This window comes from Coregonus lavaretus (assembly GCF_964263955.1).
Source record: "Coregonus lavaretus genome assembly, chromosome: 14".
Lineage (NCBI taxonomy): Eukaryota > Metazoa > Chordata > Actinopteri > Salmoniformes > Salmonidae > Coregonus > Coregonus lavaretus.
In genome coordinates this window covers 17,758,316-17,778,496 of record NC_140001.1, presented here as the reverse complement: position 1 = coordinate 17,778,496, position 20,181 = coordinate 17,758,316, and the positions used below count along the sequence as shown (strand labels likewise).

The 20,181-nt window shown below is 42.0% G+C and overlaps 1 protein-coding gene across 1 annotated transcript; it reads right to left on the bottom strand.

The window, feature by feature from the left end:
- Positions 1-2,861: 2,861 nt before the first annotated feature.
- On the bottom strand, positions 2,862-19,445 carry LOC311141173 (glycine dehydrogenase (decarboxylating), mitochondrial-like). The gene is made up of 25 exons (XM_084176428.1): positions 19,070-19,445; positions 18,818-18,896; positions 16,213-16,348; positions 15,508-15,672; positions 14,875-14,952; positions 14,630-14,777; positions 14,146-14,342; positions 13,842-13,938; positions 12,909-13,014; positions 12,570-12,709; positions 11,455-11,535; positions 11,197-11,294; positions 10,803-10,887; positions 10,624-10,665; positions 10,144-10,286; positions 9,635-9,710; positions 8,484-8,609; positions 8,097-8,246; positions 6,325-6,437; positions 5,977-6,118; positions 5,386-5,497; positions 4,518-4,613; positions 4,177-4,349; positions 3,592-3,672; positions 2,862-3,406 (listed from the first exon to the last, which is right to left on the bottom strand). The coding sequence occupies exons 1-25, from the start codon at positions 19,352-19,354 to the stop codon at positions 3,266-3,268; spliced, it is 3,090 nt and encodes a 1,029-aa protein (XP_084032554.1). The 5' UTR covers positions 19,355-19,445; the 3' UTR covers positions 2,862-3,265.
- Positions 19,446-20,181: the final 736 nt, after the last annotated feature.

The following is a 20,181-nucleotide window of genomic DNA, read 5'->3' as shown; positions in this document are numbered from 1 at the left end:
TGCAGACCTCTTCAGACAGCCTCTGCTTCTCCTCTTCTCTCAAAGCTGTTCTGGGTCTTTTGGCTCCTGTTGCTTCTTGCAGCTGCTGTTGAGAGGAGTCCCTGAAGGCAAACAGACCAATGTGTTTGTTGGCTTTGTACAGTATTGTTGTCTATGTGATGCACAGGTATATGCAATGTATCCATGTATAGTACAAATACTTCAGTTCCACTTAAAATGGGCAGGGATGCATAAAGTCTTTAGTGTTTAAGTTAGCCTTTGTGTCTCACATAGCCTGGATGTTCAGCACAGTATACAGTGGTGCTCATAAGCTTATGATCCCATGCTAAAGTTGACTAAAAAGAGGAATAAAAAAGAAAAGAAAATTGGTGTCCTTAAAGGTTGGATTTTCCAACTTTTTTATTAAAGTCATTAAGATCAATTTCCAAAAGATGATTTTTTTATTTTTTTATTCCTCTTTTTAGTCAGCTTTAGAATGTGTTCATACACTTATGAGCACCACTGTACAGTACACATAGTATATAAAATAAGATAGATTACACCACTGGCCATATATAATGACAATAATGTAATTTCAAACACAAATGCAGTCTCCTTTCATGCATACATTTTCAAATAAAGCTCTGCTTTGAGAAAGATCGAATGATATTGTTTAATCTTTATCTTACCTTATGGCCTGCACACTGCTTGCGAAGCTGTCGAGGGCACGTTTGATAAAGACAGCATCGATGTCCTTATTCTGTAGCTTCTGGTACGGTGGGCTGGTCAAATGAACCCAATGAACCCGTCCGGATGGCTTCAAAACATTCTATGAGGTCGTCTCGATTCTCGTAGACAGTGTTCACGACTCTGCTGTTGCTAACCTCATCGTTGTGGCGGCGGACAGCTAGCCTGTATCCCTCATCCAGTTGAGTGGCAATATTCACTCTCACCAAAGCAGACAATCTCAAACAGCTATCAATGTGGGTCTTTGACAGCTCATTTTTCTTAATCTTTTCTGAAAGATGGTGCATGTCGGTTACACCAGTCGCTGTCCAAGCGTTGCTGTCTGCCGTTCATGGTTACGTTACGTTACGTATGACGAAAGCGCGTAAGTGCAAGCCCTCAGACACCCATAGAGAATGTATTGAAAGCTCAGAAATTTGAAAAAAAAATATTTTACATTAGAGGCTATGAGAGACTTCTGGGCGATTTTCAACCTGACTGAAATCGCCCCAAAACGGGCGGGGACATTTGAAGCACGACTTTAGCCTGATTGGACATTTAGTGGCTGGCAGATCAGACGTGAACACTGAACTACTGTTGCCATGATATAATTGATTAGAAAAAAAATCCCTTCCTTTTCCCGTTTGGCAGTGCGTCGCCCATATCGCCCTATTGAACACACCGCCCATGCCTACACTTTCTATCACGGTTTGAACTTCTAAAGTGGTCGGGATAAGGGAGTTGTTGCGTGTTGCGTCATATGATGCAAACGCATCGTACAGGGATGATTTCTGTATTTTGATTTCTGTATTTTGATACATATCTTAAACTTCATTGCTGACAAGCAAAACATTTTGGGACTATGTCAACAATGGACTACTAAAACAAATAGCAAAATAGTTATTGGGTGGATTTAAGGACTTTAATCAAGGAATTAGTTGGCCGAATAGTGGCCTCCATTTTGGAAAGATAGAAGGGTACTTTTGCACTATTAAAAAAACGTTATCTGAAAATGTTACTTAAAAAAAACATCTGTATGTATTTTATGCCCATCAAAGTGGGTTACGTGTTTATTTTTGCCAACATGTTGCAATTTACTGAATGTGTGGTGGCTGTACCATAGCACAAACCTGTATTTTTTTTTATCCCGAAAGGGCACGAGGCAATTGTTGTCTAGGGAACAATCGCTCTTCCCTGTGCTCCTTAAGTTGATTTGCTACTGTAATTTCACTTACACACTAACCAGACCAAGGCCAGTGCATACGTGAGAACAATGGTGTGCGTGAACGGAACAGACCCTCAAGTTAGCAAGCTTTTCAAATTGAGTCTCATACACCCTTTGAAAATGGTATTCCTACATGGTGAATGAGTTGCAAAAACAACCTCATTAATCACAAGTCCATGTGTAATTTAATCATACATACAGGCTGTAGATCTTACAAGTTGTCTATTTTGGGTCTAACCAATCTATTTACGTTGACCTTCACCACAGCACTAACTTTAAAGTGTCAGGATTATTTTAGTTTAAAGTCATTTACATTTTAGTCATTTAGCAGACACTCTTATCCAGAGCGACTTACAGTTTGTGAGTGCATACATTTTCATACTGTCCCCCCGTGGGAAACGAACCCACAACCCTGGCGTTGCAAGCGCCATGCTCTACCAACTGAGCTACAGGGGACCAAGTCATGCACCCACAACTGTTCCATTGATTGTGCTTATGTTTTCAGTTGTACAATAAGTCACACAATGTATTTACTGAGGCAAAGAGAAAAGATTATCACCCAATAGGATTAACAAAATGAAGGAACTTCTCTGGGGTTCTCATGCCATGTCCGTGGGCAGAGTGAACTGGACATTCATTCTTTGAACTAATACTTTAAGCCCAATTAGTTAGAGATAAAGACTGAACGCAGGACAGTCACGAGAACTGTAATCGTCACTTTCACACAATTACAATGTCATCTTAGTCTCTGTTTTGGAGATGAGAAATATCTCAATGTCCAAATGTATTAGTATCAAGTTTCTCAGAACAAATCATGTGGCAAACTGAGTTATTGCTGGTGTTCAACATTCACATCTAGATGGCAGTATTTCCTTAAATGTGAAAAATAACTTACTGAAGTCTAGTCTACTTCCAAAACTCAACAAGAAAAGACAAGGAAAATAGTTGTATTAAACATTGTCTAAATGGGTTGAATTTCTTTTTTAAGATCATTAGAAAACTATCCATAAAAATTCTTAACATCAAGACTAGTATAAGTGATTAGGCAAACGTGTCAAAATACACATTTTAAACATTTTCATGCACAGAACACAGCAAATATTAACAAAAACCCTACACAAGTTGATCTACGTGTCAGTCCGATCCGGTATTTTAGAGCATAAAACGGCATGGAGGGAGAGTCAAGGCAACTATTTGTACAACAGAAAAGAGTCGAGGCACCGAGGGCATATCATTGAAATACAGAAAAACTACGGTGTACAATACAACTCAATGGATTTTCAGAATTTGGAAGTGTGATGAATGATGACTGCTGGTATAACGGAGGCGTTCGTGTCATGAGGAAGCTCTCTTCTCCTCGTATGGTGACTCGTACACGTCCATGGGGGGGCAGGTGCAGACCAGGTGCTGGTCACCGTAGATGTCGTCGATCCTGGAGATGGATGGCCAGAACTTGGTCTCGGGCCTCACGAATGGCTGGAAATGGGGGAAAAATTGGAGTTGACCTTCCTTATTAGAAAGAGTAAAATAATCTGTGTATAAAGATTGTTAACGCTGATGTAAACATGTTGACATTCACATGAAAACAGAGCCATTTTTAGCTCCGGGGGGGGAAGTGGAGTTGGTAGTGTGTGTTGATGTTTTCCAGAGTGAAAACTCACCAAGGGGAAAGCAGCGTACTCCCTGGAGTAGGGCCTATCCCAGGTAGAGGAGGTGATGCTGGCCAGGGAGTGAGGTGCCATCTGTGGACACAGAGACCCCAGTGAACACCTATTTTAACTGCTCTGGTGACATACAGCAACTCTTGCTACATTTAGGTGCTACCATTAATGCACAGATTTATGCTCAATAAAACTATAATAAGGTTGTCCAAATCACAGCGGTATGTCTTATCACAATTAGTTGTTATTTCTTAAACTGACTAGTGAAAATCTTGCTTTTAAAAGTTCATACTCTGTTAACTCCAACCCCAAATAATGTTGACTAATTCTAAAAATAAATAAAACACTTCAAAAACCCCACCTCAAACAGAGTTTCAAAAATGCTTGCCATTTTCTCAGAGGACGTCAACAACACTAAACAGTTACTTTAAGTTGAAATATGGAAGGCTGTCACTCACACCGATTTGATTTAGTAAAATTGCTACGAGTTTAAAGACCACTGTATGTATGTAGCTGACTGCATGGCTTGACACACACACACACTCACATATTGTTAGTTGTCTAGGAGTCAGGACAGTGCCGTACCTTCAGTGGGTTAATGCGGGCATCCATTCTGCCTTCCTCAATATCTGCTATTTCCTGTCTGATTCCCATCAGCGAGTCACAGAAGCGGTCCATCTCTGCCTTGTCCTCCGACTCAGTGGGCTCAATCATCAGGGTCCCTGCCACGGGCCACGACATGGTGGGGGCATGGAAACCTGACCAAGGTCAGACACACAGGGGGATGAGGGGGCTCACAGCTAAATTCCATTTTTTTTAAACTATATATATATATTCCTAATTATTTTTGATTTAATAGAGTAAGATGCGGAGAGACAAGTGGACCATGTTGACCTTTCAGCAGTACCCAGTGTGTTCCAGCTCACCATAATCCTGGAGCCTTTTAGCCACATCCACCGCTTCAATGTTGGCGGACTTCTTGAATGGCCTCACATCCAAAATAAATTCATGAGCACAAAAGCCTGTGGACAAAAACAATCTGTGATAATTAAATCAACATTTTGCTAGTGTCGGCTAATTACTGAAGGACACAGGAAACCATAAAACAGGGATGGGTTCTCAAACTCATTTGTCCCTTGACCGCATTTTGTTAAATCAGAACGTTTTCGCAACCCCACCATGTTTAAAAAGTGATGTAATCAACAGCAAATGTTAACTTTTATTTGGGAGCATGACAGTCCATTACAAATCAGTATTCTAATCTGAAGGGAATATGGTTCCAAGTGACAAATGCATCAGAAAGGTATTGGGAAGTTTAGGGGAAAAAATCAAGGAAGATCATCTGGCAATAATCGTATGATCTTCTGTGTAGAAAAGATAATTGCTTTCAGTGATGTGTTCTTTTTCCCTCCAGTCAGATTTGGTGACTGGTCCTGTCCACTCTGTTTTAAGTCCTGCGCAGCTTGTGCGCCGCAGCTTGTGCGCGTCGTAGAGGGAAAAAGACACGTACGTGTTCCTGCGAGTTTCACCTTTCAAACAATGGGGTCATAATAGCTTATAGCTCCAACCGTTCAAAAATTTGAGCCACATTTGTAGGAAGAAAAAAGAAACTGCTGTTTGTCCCGACCGCTTATAGCTGATATCAAAGGTTACTCGCGTACCTGCGGTTCTATGAACTGAGCGGCACATTAGTTTCTCTCACCCAATTTTCAAATCAGGCGAACCCACATAGGGTCATGACCCCTAGTTTGGAAAACGCTGCCATACGGGGTGAATAGGAACTCTACCACTCACCTTTCCTGCCTTTGAAGAGGATCTTGTAGTGGCTCTCCAGTCTCTTAGCCATATAGTTGGCATTCAGGATAGCCACCTCTGTGGCGTGAACCAGCCCCTTGGCTCCCATCATCTACACAGTAGGATACAACGTCAGGGTCTATATCGACATGTACTCAACTGATGTCGCTGCTTTAGTTGCATGTTTTTTTTCTGCATTTGCCTAGAAAGACAATTTGAGTATCCTGAATAACACTATTCTAACAAATCTATCATCATTATTTAAATTACATGGCACTAAACCATAAGATGCAGGTTGGCATGTAATGTCATGACTTGTGTACTGGAGGCAGCTCTGCAGTGGTCACAAGCTGGCATAGCCACAAAGTAATACAAAGTAAAACCTAAAATTAACCACACTGCTAACCCTAATGCGTAACCTTAATTTCAGACCAAAAAGAACATTTTGGTTTCCATGAATTTTCACGATATGGCCTATATTGACTTTGCAGCTGGCCCATCTAGCAGAAATCACTCAGTTCTTCCTCCAGGGCAAGATTCATGACAAACGTCAACCTGCTCATAGGATAGATACAATCCTGTAGTACTGACCTTGATGTAAGCCCAGGAGATGGGTAGGATGGCACTGGAGCCCCAGGGGGCAGCACTGATTGTGCCCAGGGAGCTGGACATGTTGCCTGCTGACATTAAGACTACTGGGTGGCTAGGCAGGAACGGGGCGAGGTGCTCCTTCCTGTTAACATACACAACTCGATTTAAGTCATCAAAAGTAATTGCTTATCCACTTTTAAATTACGTTTTTTTGCACTAATGCTTAGTGAGAGTAGTGACCTGACCAGGAAAAAACTGGATTTGGCCAGTTATATTTCCTTTGGGCAGTTTTTGTGCTTAGCCCATCAATGTGCGTTTGAGGGAAACTATCCAGTTTGTCTCACTTACACTCCAATAGGTCCCATCCCTGGTCCTCCGCCCCCGTGGGGGATACAGAAAGTCTTGTGGAGATTCAAGTGAGACACGTCAGATCCGTAGTCACCAGGACGACACAGGCCCACCTGTAAAGAGAAGAGCAGGAGAGAGCAGTGATGATGATGTAAAAGAAAGGCAATTCTCCAAAGTTACATTTTCTCTCATCTGCAGGAAGGGGGCACTACTGTACTCTGAGGGTAAAATGCATTTGACCTGGGTTCAAAAATAATATTTCAAATTGAATAGCTCAAATACACTACATTACCAAAAGTATGTGGACACCTGCTTGTCGAACATCTCATTCCAAAATCATGGGCATTAATATGGACTTGGTCCCCCCTTTGCTGCTATAACAGCCTCCACTCTTCTGGGAAGGCTTTCCACTAGATGTTGGAACATTGCTGCAGGGACTTGTTTCCATTCAGCCACAAGAGCATTAGTGAAGTCTGATGTTGGCACTGATGTTGAGCGATTAGGCCTGGCTCACAGTCGTCATTTCAATTAATCCCAAAGGTGTTCCATGGGGTTGAGGTCAGGGCTCTGTGCATGCCAGTCAAGTTCTTCCACACTGATCTCGACAAACCATTTCTGTATGGACCTCGCTTTGTGCACGTGGGGCATTGTCATGCTGAAACAGGAAAGGTCCTTTCTCAAACAGTTGCCACACAGCACAGAATCGTCTAGAATGTCATTGTATGCTGTAGCGTTAAGATTTCCCTTCACTGGAACTAAGAGGTCTAGCCCAAACAATGAAAAACAGCCCCAGACCATTATTCCTCCTCCACCAAACTTTACAGTTGGCACTGTACATTGGGGCAGGTAGCGTTCTTCTGGCATCCGCCAAACCCAGATTCTTCCGTCGCACTGCCAGATGGTGATTCATCACTCCAGAGAACAAGTTTCCACTGCTCCAGAGTCCAATGGCGGCGAGCTTTACACAACTCCAGCTGACGCTTGGCATTGCGCATGGTTACCTTAGGCTTGTGTGCGGCTGCTCGGCCATGGAAACCCATTTCATTAAGCTCCCGACTAACAGTTAATTGTGCTCACGTTGCTTCCAAAGGCAGTTTGGAACTCAGTAGTAAGACACATTTTTACACGCTTCAGCACTCGGTGGTCCCGTTCTGTGAGCTTGTGTGGCCTACCACTTCGCGGCTGAGCTGTTGTTGCTCCTAGACGTTTCCACTTCACAATAACAGCACTTACAGTTGACCGGGGCAGCTCTAGCAGGGCAGAAATGTTATGAACTGACTTGTTGGAAAGGTGGCATCCTATGACGGTGCCACAATGAAAGTCAATTTGAAGGGGTGTCCACATACTTTTGGCCATGTAGTGTATTTATACGCTTTAGAATGACACTTCCTGTTTTGGCAGGAAATACTAGGTTACCCGGGAGAAAAGGGATTTATTCTCGGGATGGAACATTTGTAAAATACTGAAAATATTCAACCCTACTCTGTACGCTGTAGAATAGTGCAATCCCTGAGACGCTTGTAAAAAATATACTTTCATAAGGTTCTTTCAAATACACTTCTGTAATATGACTCAATATTCAATGATGATGGGTCCATGACTCAATTAACACCTGGATAAGCAACCCAATTTGTTAGTTTTTTTAACCAAAAAAGGTCTTACAACAGTTTTAGTATACAACAGAGTTAACTTTCAAATTACCTATGCGGTGTCATGTCCACAAAATGTTTTACTTAAATCAGCAAGGTGACACGCTTATACTCTTCTCTCACCTGTGCGTTCATATTAGCACCGTCCAGGTAGACCTGTCCTCCGTTCTGGTGGATGAGATTGCACACATCACCGATGCTCTCCTCAAACACACCAAAGGTGGAGGGGTACGTGATCATCATGGCTGCCAGATTAGCCTTGTGTTTGTCCACCTGAGAGAGGAATAATGGGTTAGTCTGTGTGACACGACAGTCCACTTTTAAGGGAGCTAATTGACCGCTAATTACACTACCACATAGTGAGTGACCTGACTGTCGGGCCATCATGTTCCTCAATGATTTTTTGTGCATAGATTTACAAAGCATAACGGGATACTCAAGATAATTGGTTAGATTGAAAGGCTCCTCTGTAACAGTGAGCTTAGCAGAATCACTCCAACCAGCTCTTACCAGTGCCTTGAGGTTTGCCATGTCAATGTTGCCATCCTTGTCCACCTCCACCACCTGCACCTTCATGCCAGCCATCTGGGCACTGGCCGGGTTGGTACCATGGGCTGACTTGGGGATCAGACAAACCTAAGCAAAAGGAAAATATCAAACAGTTACACTCAGACCATCACAAAGTAAAAGAGAGAGAATTAGGCCTAAGAAAGTCAACCATTAGAGCCATCATTAGATAGTCCTAAGATTTCTTTGCGCAAATCTCCAATTGACATTAAACATGATTTTAGAAAATAGGTCATCAATTGATTTTATCCCTTATAAGGAGACTTATTTTGACATTTTGCAATATTGTCACACAAGGTCACCAAGACCTGTGTGTTTGTTTGGTAACGTTTACATTTCCCCCCTGACAGGAAAAACAAACTGAGGTCAATCTGTTTTGTCCATGACGTGCTGTTCCCAAAGTCTTTAAATCACCAAATATGGGATCTTGGAATCAAGTAACCTCCAGACAGTGTTATTTTCTGTCCCTTATTTGCACAACTGTGGACCTTGACTGTTTCAAGAGCTCACGCCACTATCAAAGATGTGCTTATAAGGGAGTTGTTAAAAAAAAACAGCCAAATTATAAAACTGGAAATCTACTTGAACAAGCAGTCTTATCTTCAGTCACTTTTCTATCATATTCCTATCACCGGATATCCTCAAGCCACTGCAACCCAGCACATTGTGACACTTGGGGCCTTTCAAAGTTCCTGTAGAAGTATCCAAACACAACCCTCTATTCTTCAGATAGGGCTTTTCCAATACAATGTCTGTCGGCAAACAAGTGATTGATAAAAATTGATTAAAAACGAGTCCCTTTATGGCGTTACATGATAAATGATTGTAGGCAGGTCTAAGTATCCAGTGTGGAATGCCATGTGACAGGTTACAGGTTATTCACAGTGAAATGGCTGACGGCAGCAAACATTCAGACTGAAAATGAATTAAGGTCATTTATAGTACACACCCCCCAACATGTACTTTGATAATATTAATTTTATATAATAATGTATATAATCATTTTATATACCAAGGGTGGGTTATCTTGACTCTGCAGGGTCTTGCATGTGCGCTAGCAAAGATGAGTTTTGTTTAATCAGAACCATACTTACTGTTCTATGGGCCTCTCCTTTAGAGTTCAGGTAGGCTTTGATGGCCGCGAGGCCAGCGTATTCTCCCTGAGCACCACTGAAAGACAAGGTTATACAGTCTGTTAATGTACCAGACACATGCTCACAGACACATGCTCCCAGTGAAGTCTCAGCATAATCATCAAACGTGCCGAGTTCAAAGGTTAGTCTATATGGGCTTCATAGTAACTGTAAAGGAAAAGCATGGAATAAGAGTTGAACAACCAGGACGCTATCGTTCCAGGCCAATGTAGCACGATGTGCTATTCATCAGCCCCATTTATACTGATAAGTGGGGGACTTGGAACCATAGAGATATCAGCCACAAACTCTGACAGTTATATGATCAAGTAAAAGTAATCAATTGACAATGGGGTATGTGTAACAGAGGGCAATTGGGAAATCACGCTCGGATGATGAGTCTGGGAAATTGAAATCCCAGTTGGTCATGAATACCCCACACTGAATGTTGCTGTCAGTGAGGGGCTTACCTGTTGGGTTGGAAGGAGATCTTGTCATAGCCAGTCACCTCACAGAGATCCTTCTCCAGCTGCCTGAAGAGCTGCTGATAACCCTCAGCCTGGTCCAGGGGACAGAAGGGGTGAAGGTTGGCAAACTCCTTCCAGGTGATGGGCTAAAAACAGTGGGAAAGAAGAAACAAAGGGAGAAATATGGGAAATGACAGTCAGCGATATCCTAGTGTTTTTCACAACACCACCACAATATAAGGAGGAGACCAAGAGATTCATTAATCAGGGTTGGGGTCAATTCAAATCGAAGATAGTCAATTCAGGAACTGATTCGAATTTCAAATTCAAAAATGGAAACTTTTAGAATAAATAGCTTTTACTTTTAAGTTTATTGGGAAATCATTGAAAATTGAAGCCCTTTAATTATTGAAGTGGAATTTCAGTACTTCCTGAATTCACTGCCTTCTATCCGAATTGATCCCAACCCTGATATTAACTCACCATGAGCTCTGAAGAACTGTTCAGCTTCATTGTGCAGGAACCCTGACATGGAAAACAAAATGGATATTACAAATAGTGATGGCCGAGTAATCTTTTCAGCAATTTGTAGGTTTTTAGTATTCAGACCATGTAAATAGCTCCAAAGTAAAACATTTCTTCTTTGCCTTCCCATGACTCACCAGTGGGATCATGCTGTGAACCAGAGAGATGTCCTTGTTCTCCAAGCGTTTCATATAGCGCACAATGTTGGTCTCAGAGTGGTAACTGCACGGGATGAAGAATCAGAGTGAATCAAGATTATAAAGATACGTTTTAGGCTTAACGTGTTATTTTACTTTAAAAACCTTAGCTCTAAAACCCTGAAAGGAATTATTCTACCAAGAATCAAGTGGAGTTTGGGAGACAATTAATAAAACATGGAAGGTCAGCTAATGTCTCTCATCAGTCTGGTGTAATTATACTGATAATCCTATCATCACTGAGAACACAAGTCATCATAACAGTTATGGCATAACAAGCTTCATCCTTATCACAACCAATATTGTAATATGTGGCCGCTACAAACAGACCAACCTGTTGAAGACTGTGTGAATGAGGTACTTGCTGGTCCTCTTGAAAGGACTACCCATAATGCCTTTCACCCTTTCACCCATCTTCTCAGCAATCAGCTCCTGTAAATTGAGATTTAATTACATTTGATAGGCGATAGATGAAATCAAAGTATTTGTCCTACGGCTTCAAGATGGACTTTTGCACTCTTAAGAAAGCAATAGGGCCAATGCTGAATATATGCATAATCTTATTCCATTGAACTATTGAAAGCAAACGTACCGCTGAGGATTCACATCCAAAGACCCAGAGCAGATCATCCAAGTCTCTCTCCATCACGGTCTCATCCAGAGACACACCTAACTAGGTAAACAAATAAATCATTTCAACCAATTGCCCACCTTTGATGTGCATCTAAAGCATAAAGGAACATGGCCACGTGGCTTATTCAGAGGGCTACTCCTTCTACAATGCTGCAAATAGATATTTAATAAGTAGAATTCTAATTATTCTACAATACATTTCTATCTGAATGTTCTGTAACATCTAGCTGAACATTCTGCAACATTGCACCGTCTGGAACTAGCCCCTGGATTTATCTATAAAGTACCACAGTATGAGTCATAATACCCATAAAACCTAGCGGTCATACAGAGAAATGGTTCCAATCGTTTTTCCACCATTCATTTTTCCCATAGGGATTTTAGAAACACTTCAAATAAGGGCTGTGTTTCGTTTAGGCTTAACCTGGCGTAATGTTTTGATAACCATGTCAATCTCTCTAGGACAAGGTGACTTTTATCAATATATTTGCCCGTATTTATCCCCCAAAATGAAATGCTAATAAGCTTATAATGTGGCTATCATAAAGAACTACAAATACCATGATGATCTGGACGAGACTGCCGAATTGAGGCAAAGGTAAGAATCTCTGGATGAACTATCTAATGTTAGCTAAATGTAGTAATGAATAAATAGGCTACATTTCTTTAAATGGTCAATTCTGTGAACTGTCTTGTGCAAGTTTTAAATTGACACAATACCTGTTAGCAAATGTGTCAGCTTGAAGTGACGTGCAGGAGCTTGCAGGGATTTGTAGTTTTGCATGTCTACTTTGATGGTAATTTTCAGTTTCGAATCTGAGAGCAAATAGAGCTGAATATATTGATAAGCCACCTTGACCAAGAGAGATTTACATGGTTATCAAAACGTCACATGAAATTATTTTAAGTGTTTTGCTAAAATCCCCTATGGGAAAAATGAATGTTACAAAAACAATTGGAACCCTTTCCCCGTTTGACCGCTAGGTTTTATGACACATCCACTGTGGGGGGGGGGGGGAACACTGGGCGGACGTATATGTAATTTCTTCCCAAACTGCATCTAGTACTACTCACCACTCCCTCGCTGTAGACACGCAGATTGATCTCCCTTTGGACAGCCCTCTCCAGGATGTCCTTGGCTGCCACACTGCAGCCAACCTTCAGCGTGTCGAAGAACATCTCACTGTGCAGCCTGTGTCCGGCCCGCTTCAGACCTGATACAAAAGGATGGCGAGAAAGGCATTTCTAAAAACTCAAAGAATACATTTGTAATTCATCTAAAAATAAGCAATGTTACCATTGTCTTTCTCAATGCACGCTTTTGGTTGAATTTGCTAATGATTGATTGATCATAAAAGTTGTGATGTAAGAAGTAAAAATGTATCTGTGCAGTGAGGGTGTCGGAGGACATACCTTCAGCCAGTATCAGTGCGGCATTGTGTGTCCTCTCAGCAATGTGCTTTAAGCCCTGGGGTCCATGATACACGCCAAACATGGCTGCCATGTTGGCCAGCAGAGCCTGAAAGACACAGATACATTTGAAGGTGAGAAACGTTCCTTTAAATAAATAAAAAACGTATAAATGAAGACAACCACTACATCGTTTTTTTTACACAAACTTTCATAAGAGTTGAATACACTTAGGCAACAATCCTGTTCTGGGGCAAAGTGTGTCAATATTGGATGGAGGCTCAGTGTGTTGGTATTGGGGATGTGGCTCAGTGTGTCGGTATTGGGGGTGTAGCTCAGTGTGTCGGTATTAGAGGTGTAGCTCAGTGTGTCGGTATTGGGGATGTGGCTCAGTGTGTCGGTATTGGGGGTGTAGCTCAGTGTGTCGGTATTAGAGGTGTAGCTCAGTGTGTCGGTATTGGGGGTGTAGCTCAGTGTGTCGGTATTGGGGGTGTAGCTCAGTGTGTCGGTATTGGGGGTGTAGCTCAGTGTGTCGGTATTGGGGGTGTAGCTCAGTGTGTCGGTATTGGGGGTGTAGCTCAGTGTGTCGGTATTGGGGGTGTAGCTCAGTGTGTCGGTATTGGGGGTGTAGCTCAGTGTGTCGGTATTGGGGGTGTAGCTCAGTGTGTCGGTATTGGGGGTGTAGCTCAGTGTGTCGGTATTGGGGGTGTAGCTCAGTGTGTCGGTATTGGGGGTGTAGCTCAGTGTGTCGGTATTGGGGGTGTAGCTCAGTGTGTCGGTATTGGGGGTGTAGCTCAGTGTGTCGGTATTGGGGGTGTAGCTCAGTGTGTCGGTATTGGGGGTAGCTCAGTGTGATGGTATTGGGGTACAGTACAGTGTGTTGGTATTGGGGGTAGCTCAGTGTGATGGTATTGGGGGTACAGTACAGTACCGTACCTGTGCAGTACAGATGTTGCTGGTGGCCTTGTCTCTACGTATGTGCTGCTCTCTGGTCTGCAGAGCCAGACGGTACACCTCCTTACCAGCTGCATCCCTGCAGACCAACAAGGGACATTTCAAACTAATGTATCGAGATAGTCTTTATGTATATGTGCATTCTGTATAATTCAGTATTTTCCACTGCAAGCAAGAATTATATAAAGTCAATGTCAACATGCTGTTTATAAAGCCCAACATTGAACAACCTCAAGAGATCTGACTTCCATTCTGAACAGGGCCAATGTGAATCAAGGGCTCTCACCTGGTCACTCCCACCATCCTGCCAGGCATCATCCTGACCAGGTTTTCTTTGACAGAGAAGAAGGCAGCGTGGGGACCACCGTAGCAGAGCGGTACCCCGAACCTCTGGGAGCTGCCCAAGGCGATGTCCACCCCAAACTCTCCAGGGGGGCGCAACACACACAGGGCCAGCAGATCGGTGGCACAGCAAGCCAGAGCCTACAGGGATGAGAGACGGGGAGTCTTCATACAAATCACTGAGGTACCAAACTGGAATCACCACATACACCACTTTCTCATGTGCCCACTGTTCAACACCAACTGATCAACCAAAGACCTGCATCAAAGTCTATACTGTGATTGTATGTAATGTAGCAATGAGGGGTCCTTTCCTACCAAATGAGGAGCAACAAATCCAAATAACACTACCAAACCCCAACCCCCATTTACTTTAAGATAGCATCCTAGGTTAATAAACCAACCATTACCACCAATAGCTCTCTTACCCCTCCCTTGTGAGCACGGTCCACCAGCGCGGTGAAATCCTCCACTCTGCCGTCGGTGTCTGGGTACTGGAACAGCACCCCGCTCACGTCCTTCCCACTGAAGTCCATCTCATGAGGCAGCTTCAGCACAGTCTTCACCCCGATGTAGCTGTTGATCAACAATCAGAGCACCCATAGTGAGGATGCTGCCTTTGGTACACAGTTCTAACCTTGGTCTGAGTGAAGCTTTGAAAGGATGTCCGTACTTGGCTCTGGTCTGCACCACAGCAATCGTCTGAGGGTGGCAACGTGAGTCGATGTAGAACGTCCTTCTCTTGTTCTGTCTGTAGGGAACATAACAACAAACAATTAAAGATGCAATATGTCACTTCTTGGGCAACCTGACCAAATGTACATAGAAATGTGAGTTATAGATCTGTCATGCTCATTGAAAGCAAGTCTAAGAAGCGGTAGATCTGTTCTATGTGCGCTATTTCTATGCTTCCCGTTCTTATGTATTGTTTTAGCCTCTTTTACTTTAAGTTTTGTACACCAGCTTCAAACAGCTGGAAATATAATATTTTTGGTTATGGAAAACATATTTCACAGCAGTGTAGATGGTACAATGATTCTCTACACTATACTTGCTTGTTTTGTCACAAACTGAAATTCTGCAAACTATTACAATTTTAGGAACCAGGAAATGGCGGGGCAATTTATGCATAGTGCACCTTTAACATGTGTAGGGCCAGGAGTTTTTCCTGAAAAAGTGACCTTACCAGGAGAAACTCTGGGCCTTATTTATACACTATAACTAGACCCTATACATGAACTATACTAAATGAACTACCCTTTAATGGTCAGCCACTATTTCCCTCTTATATTTATTCTCCCCTCACCTATGGCAGAGCTGCATGGCCTCAGCGGCGGCTGTCGCCTCATCCAGCAGAGAGGCGTTGGCCACAGCCATGCCCGTGATGTCACAGATCATGGTCTGGTAGTTGAGCAGACTCTCCAGGCGACCCTGAGCCACCTCAGGCTGATAGGGGGTGTACTGTGTCACCCTGAGGAGAACAGGACACACAGAGAAATCATTACAGATTACATGTACTTGCTACAACTGTGATATGTGGTTGTCTCACCTAGCTATCTTAAGATGAATGGACTAATCGCTCTGGATAAATGACTAAAATATTTTTTTTAATGTAAGAATCTATTACAATACACAGAAAAAGGAATTGAGATACTAGGGTGAAGTGGGTGGAAGTTTATGAAGATAGAGAAAAAGTCAGAGTGCTGTGTCTTTTTTTAAGTTGGACAAAAACAAATCACAAGATCCCACGTGAGGATGTCATTTAATGTGGTGCAAACCTAAACTGGATACTTGAGCCTCAAGTCAAAAGATTTATCTGATTAGGGGCACGTTTTTCTGCAATGTAGCATTTAGTGCTTTAATGACTGGCAGAAGCCCATACATCCATGCACCTTGAGTACACAATCAAATATACAGTATCTTGCCCTATTGATGGAGACAACTTGGCTAGATGCAGAACACATCACAACTCTCTTTTGTTTGTGTGCGTTTGTACCAAAGTGACAGTTACCATCCTGAATTCTCCAGAAGGTTTCTCTGTATAACTGGAGGCACTGAGCAGTTGTAGTAGCCCATTCCGATGTAAGACCTCCACACCTTGTTCTTTGATGCAATCTTTTGGAGATGCTCCAAGACTTCATTCTCGCCTGCAGAAATAGAGATCACAATTGGCATCACATATATTTGAGGCAAAAATGTATTAAACAATTATACCCATACATTTTCTGAACAAACCACCCAAACAAATGGGCAGTAACATCAGATTCACTGTCAAAATGGAGTGGAAAGGAAATTAAACTAAACAGCTTTATGTGTACTCCACGTCACTGTATCGTGTTCTGTGTGAACTGTATACAACATTTCTGTGTGTGTAGAATGCACTTCCATTTGTGCGTCATATTTCTGTCCATTGGAGGGGACAATGATGTGCAACATATGGGCCCTTTCACAAAGGTTTGTTATCTAGCCTAATTCTCCATTAGGAGAAGACCATTCTGCTGTAGGGGAGATCAGCCAATACACACCTAGACACTGGAATTCCTCAGGCATTCCGTCGCTGCTTAGCAACGCCCTCAGCAAGGAATGGACAATACTACCCCTCTGAATCGAGTGCCCAAACTACTCTCATATTCAGGATGAGCATTTCTCCTGTGATTTCTAATGGGGTATACCACCACAAGATCATAAGGTGAACATTTGCAGTTTGAGTTTAGGTGGCACAAAGAATTTAACTGTAAATCCATTCTGCATTCAAAAATGTGCTGCTTTATGACTCAGCAGCACAAGAGAATGGTGTCTGGAAATCTAACATTTGACAACTAATAAAAAACAAGTGAAAGCATCATCAGTAGTAGAGGCCAGTGGTTTAGTGTAGGGTGCCTAATGTGGATTTGCACGTTTCATTAGAGAGGACAGTTTTCCCATGCTCCCAAAGTTCCTCAAAGCATCAGAAAAGCCTGATTCAGAACCATCCAGCACATCTATTGTTGTGAAGAGAATCCCTTGCTGGCTTTGCAAACCAAGCCCCCCCCCCCCCCCCCCCCCCCACCCCAAGCTGAACAAGCAAAAAGTAGTATGGCCTCCAGTATGTTCCTTCAGCATGGCTTGCTACATAATGGAACAAGACAGAGGCAGAAAGGAGTGACCGAGTGTGGTCTTAGAAACCCCCCCGATCCACTGACCTTCTTATTACCCAACCCAGAATAAGGTCCAAGCATTGTGAATATTCAGTCAATCATTTTGCATAACAATAATGCTGGAAACTCCCCAAATAGCAGATAAATGTGTTATTTTCTAGCATCTGATCAGTAAATAGTACAGTGGTATTTCAGAGTACACTAGGCCAAGCCTTCATTACCAATTGAATGACTTATTCCTCTCACCATGTTGAGCACTGCTGGAATAACAGGATAGTGAAAACAATGACTAATGTAACTGATGCAAAACAGAAAATAATGCAACAATAATATTAGGAATTTTGACAGTTGAGAGTTTCAGTACATGACATTGACACTCCAAAACAAGTTAGTAGTTTGTATGACATTGGTTATTGTAGAGATGGGTCACTGGCAAGAGTGCATCATCAATGTGGACTGGTGAGAATATTGGCAAAATAAGAATCATCTTCCATGTATCTTTGATGAAAACTGTCATCAGCAATACTTTGCGTGTAATGCTTTTGTCTGTTTTCAAATGACTTTTTTGCTTAATTATTGTATATTATGGCCATATTGTCAGTTGCTTTAGAATTTTTTTTTTTATAGAAATTTAATCCATTACACAGAACATGGTAAATTAGTAATACAATGTACTGTACTTGTCCAGAATAGTATGTTTTATAGCCTTGTAAATCTCAAGTGATAACAGTATGAGACGTCTGTCTCTGATGGAATTATGCAGGGGTTTGCCAGGGAAATACGCCTCGTAAGTGTTTTGTAGACAATAAACTATTATTGATAGTAAGACATTTCAAAGGTCTCCTAATTCTCTTATTCGACTGAAAATCCGTCTGTCTATTATTAAATGTAAAAAATATTTGTATTCAAGTAAGAATACCAAAACCCATCTTATTAACCATATTAGGAATCTCATGAAGCTCGTTTGCACATGTCATTCGTCTGTGATGTAACGTTAACGCTATAACCAGATTGAACTGGACTTGGGACAGGAGCTCAAGGCTGAACTTTACACTCCAATTGCCATCCTATTAGCATCCGCTTCCCAACAGGAGATTGGTGCTGCTCGTTGAGTTCCGCAAAAACAACTCCAAATATGTTCAAAGGAAGACTTAACGGTGAAGAGCGCTTCACAATGGCACCACAATAGGAGTGCAACCTACATTTCAGCCACTCCCTTGCTTGGCTTGATTTACAATGTTAAAAGAAAATTCAGAGACCAGTAAAATAGGCTGACAAAACATAATAAAGGCTAATAAATAAACAAATCAAGATTACATTTGACGGGGAAATCAACAGCAATATTGAAACACACTTGAAAAACAAAATCATACCAGATGCAGAATTTTATAACACGATGAGGCAATAGGTAACGTATATATTGAGAACACACACATCAACAATAACACGTGCTGTTAAAGATGGGAGAAAACAACTTACAGAGAGGATCATCCATTTTCATACTTCTTTGAATACGGATGGATTCTGGAACTGTATCTTCTATCAACTGGGCGATCGACTGAAAAGCAATGTACAGATCACAAAAAACGCACTAAAACTGTATACATTGTTGAAAATGTAGCTGTTTATGACAAGACACATGCAAGAGCGCCTACCATGCATTATATCGACACATTAGCCTACTTTCTGTCCTATCAGTTCTCTTTTTATCCAAATGTTTGTCAATCTTACCTCAAGTCCAAGAACATCCAGCATCTCCCTTTTCTCCCTTTCGCCTGGACCAATATGCCTCTCTGCAAAATCATCGTGTCTCGGCAGTATTCTGTCTATCTGTCTGGAAGAAGCATAGACTGCAGACGTCTGAAGACCCCAGACAGTTACAAAAGCATTGCGGTTTTGGATTCTAGTCTGTAGTTTCCCAAATATTCGGCTTTTACCAGATATATGTCTGCAAGGTGCATGTGAATTAACCGATTTGGCGAATAGGATCCCCCAAGACTTGGCACAGCTTTGCATTTTTAACTCACTAACACAAAAAGCTATTCAAAGAAATCCTTCTAGCTGCCGACCTCAACTGAATCCCTCAGACATGTGATTTCTCCCAAACTCTCTGCCATCTACTTGAAACTGCTTAGTTTATACGCCTGCCCCTTGCAAAAGAACTAACCAATAGATACGAGAAAGGTCGCTGACGCGCTGACGAGCCCTAGTCAAACAGCTGCATTGAACTTTCTCACGTGCCCGCCCACCGTATAGAAAACTAATCCGCTACTTTGTAACCGGCGACCATCATCTCCCGCCAATTAACTGTCAGTGGGAGCGAAGATACGGTTATTTTGTAGCAAATAAAATGTATGTTTACGACCATAGCAAGAGCGCTCGAACCGACAGGCCAATGCAGTATGCTTGTGCAGGAAAATCGTCTAAGTCTACAGTGCAATTCCATTAGGTACAAAATGTGTGTTTTAAATCTTTATCTCAATTCTTTTATTTTCATTATTTTGTACTGTGCCCTCCTTGGGCAATATTTGCAGGGCCACCAGGAGGCATGTTTGATTATGCTGGTTGATGTAGGCTACCCTAATTATCCAGTTATTTTGAATATTTGTTGAAAGCAATATACATACAGTGGCCTGCGAAAGTATTCACCCCCCTTGGCATTTTTCCTATTTTGTTGCCTTACAACCTGGAATTAAATTAGATTTTTGGGGGGTTTGTATCATTTGATTTACACAACATGCCTACCACTTTCAAGATGCACATTTTTTTTTTTTTAAACAAACAAGAAATGAAAAAAGAAAAGAAAACTTGAGCGTGTGTATCTATTCACCCCACCAAAGTCA

Coding starts and splice junctions, on each gene's coding strand:
- LOC311141173 (XM_084176428.1), bottom strand. CDS start 19,354: ATGCAAAGCTGTGCCAAGTCTTGGGGGATCCTATTCGCCAAATCGGTT. Junction 6,119..6,324: donor GGGATGGGACCTATTGGAGT/GTAAGTGAGACA, acceptor GTATGTTAACAG/GAAGGAGCACCTCGCCCCGT. Junction 4,614..5,385: donor CCTCTTCAAAGGCAGGAAAG/GTGAGTGGTAGA, acceptor TTTTGTCCACAG/GCTTTTGTGCTCATGAATTT.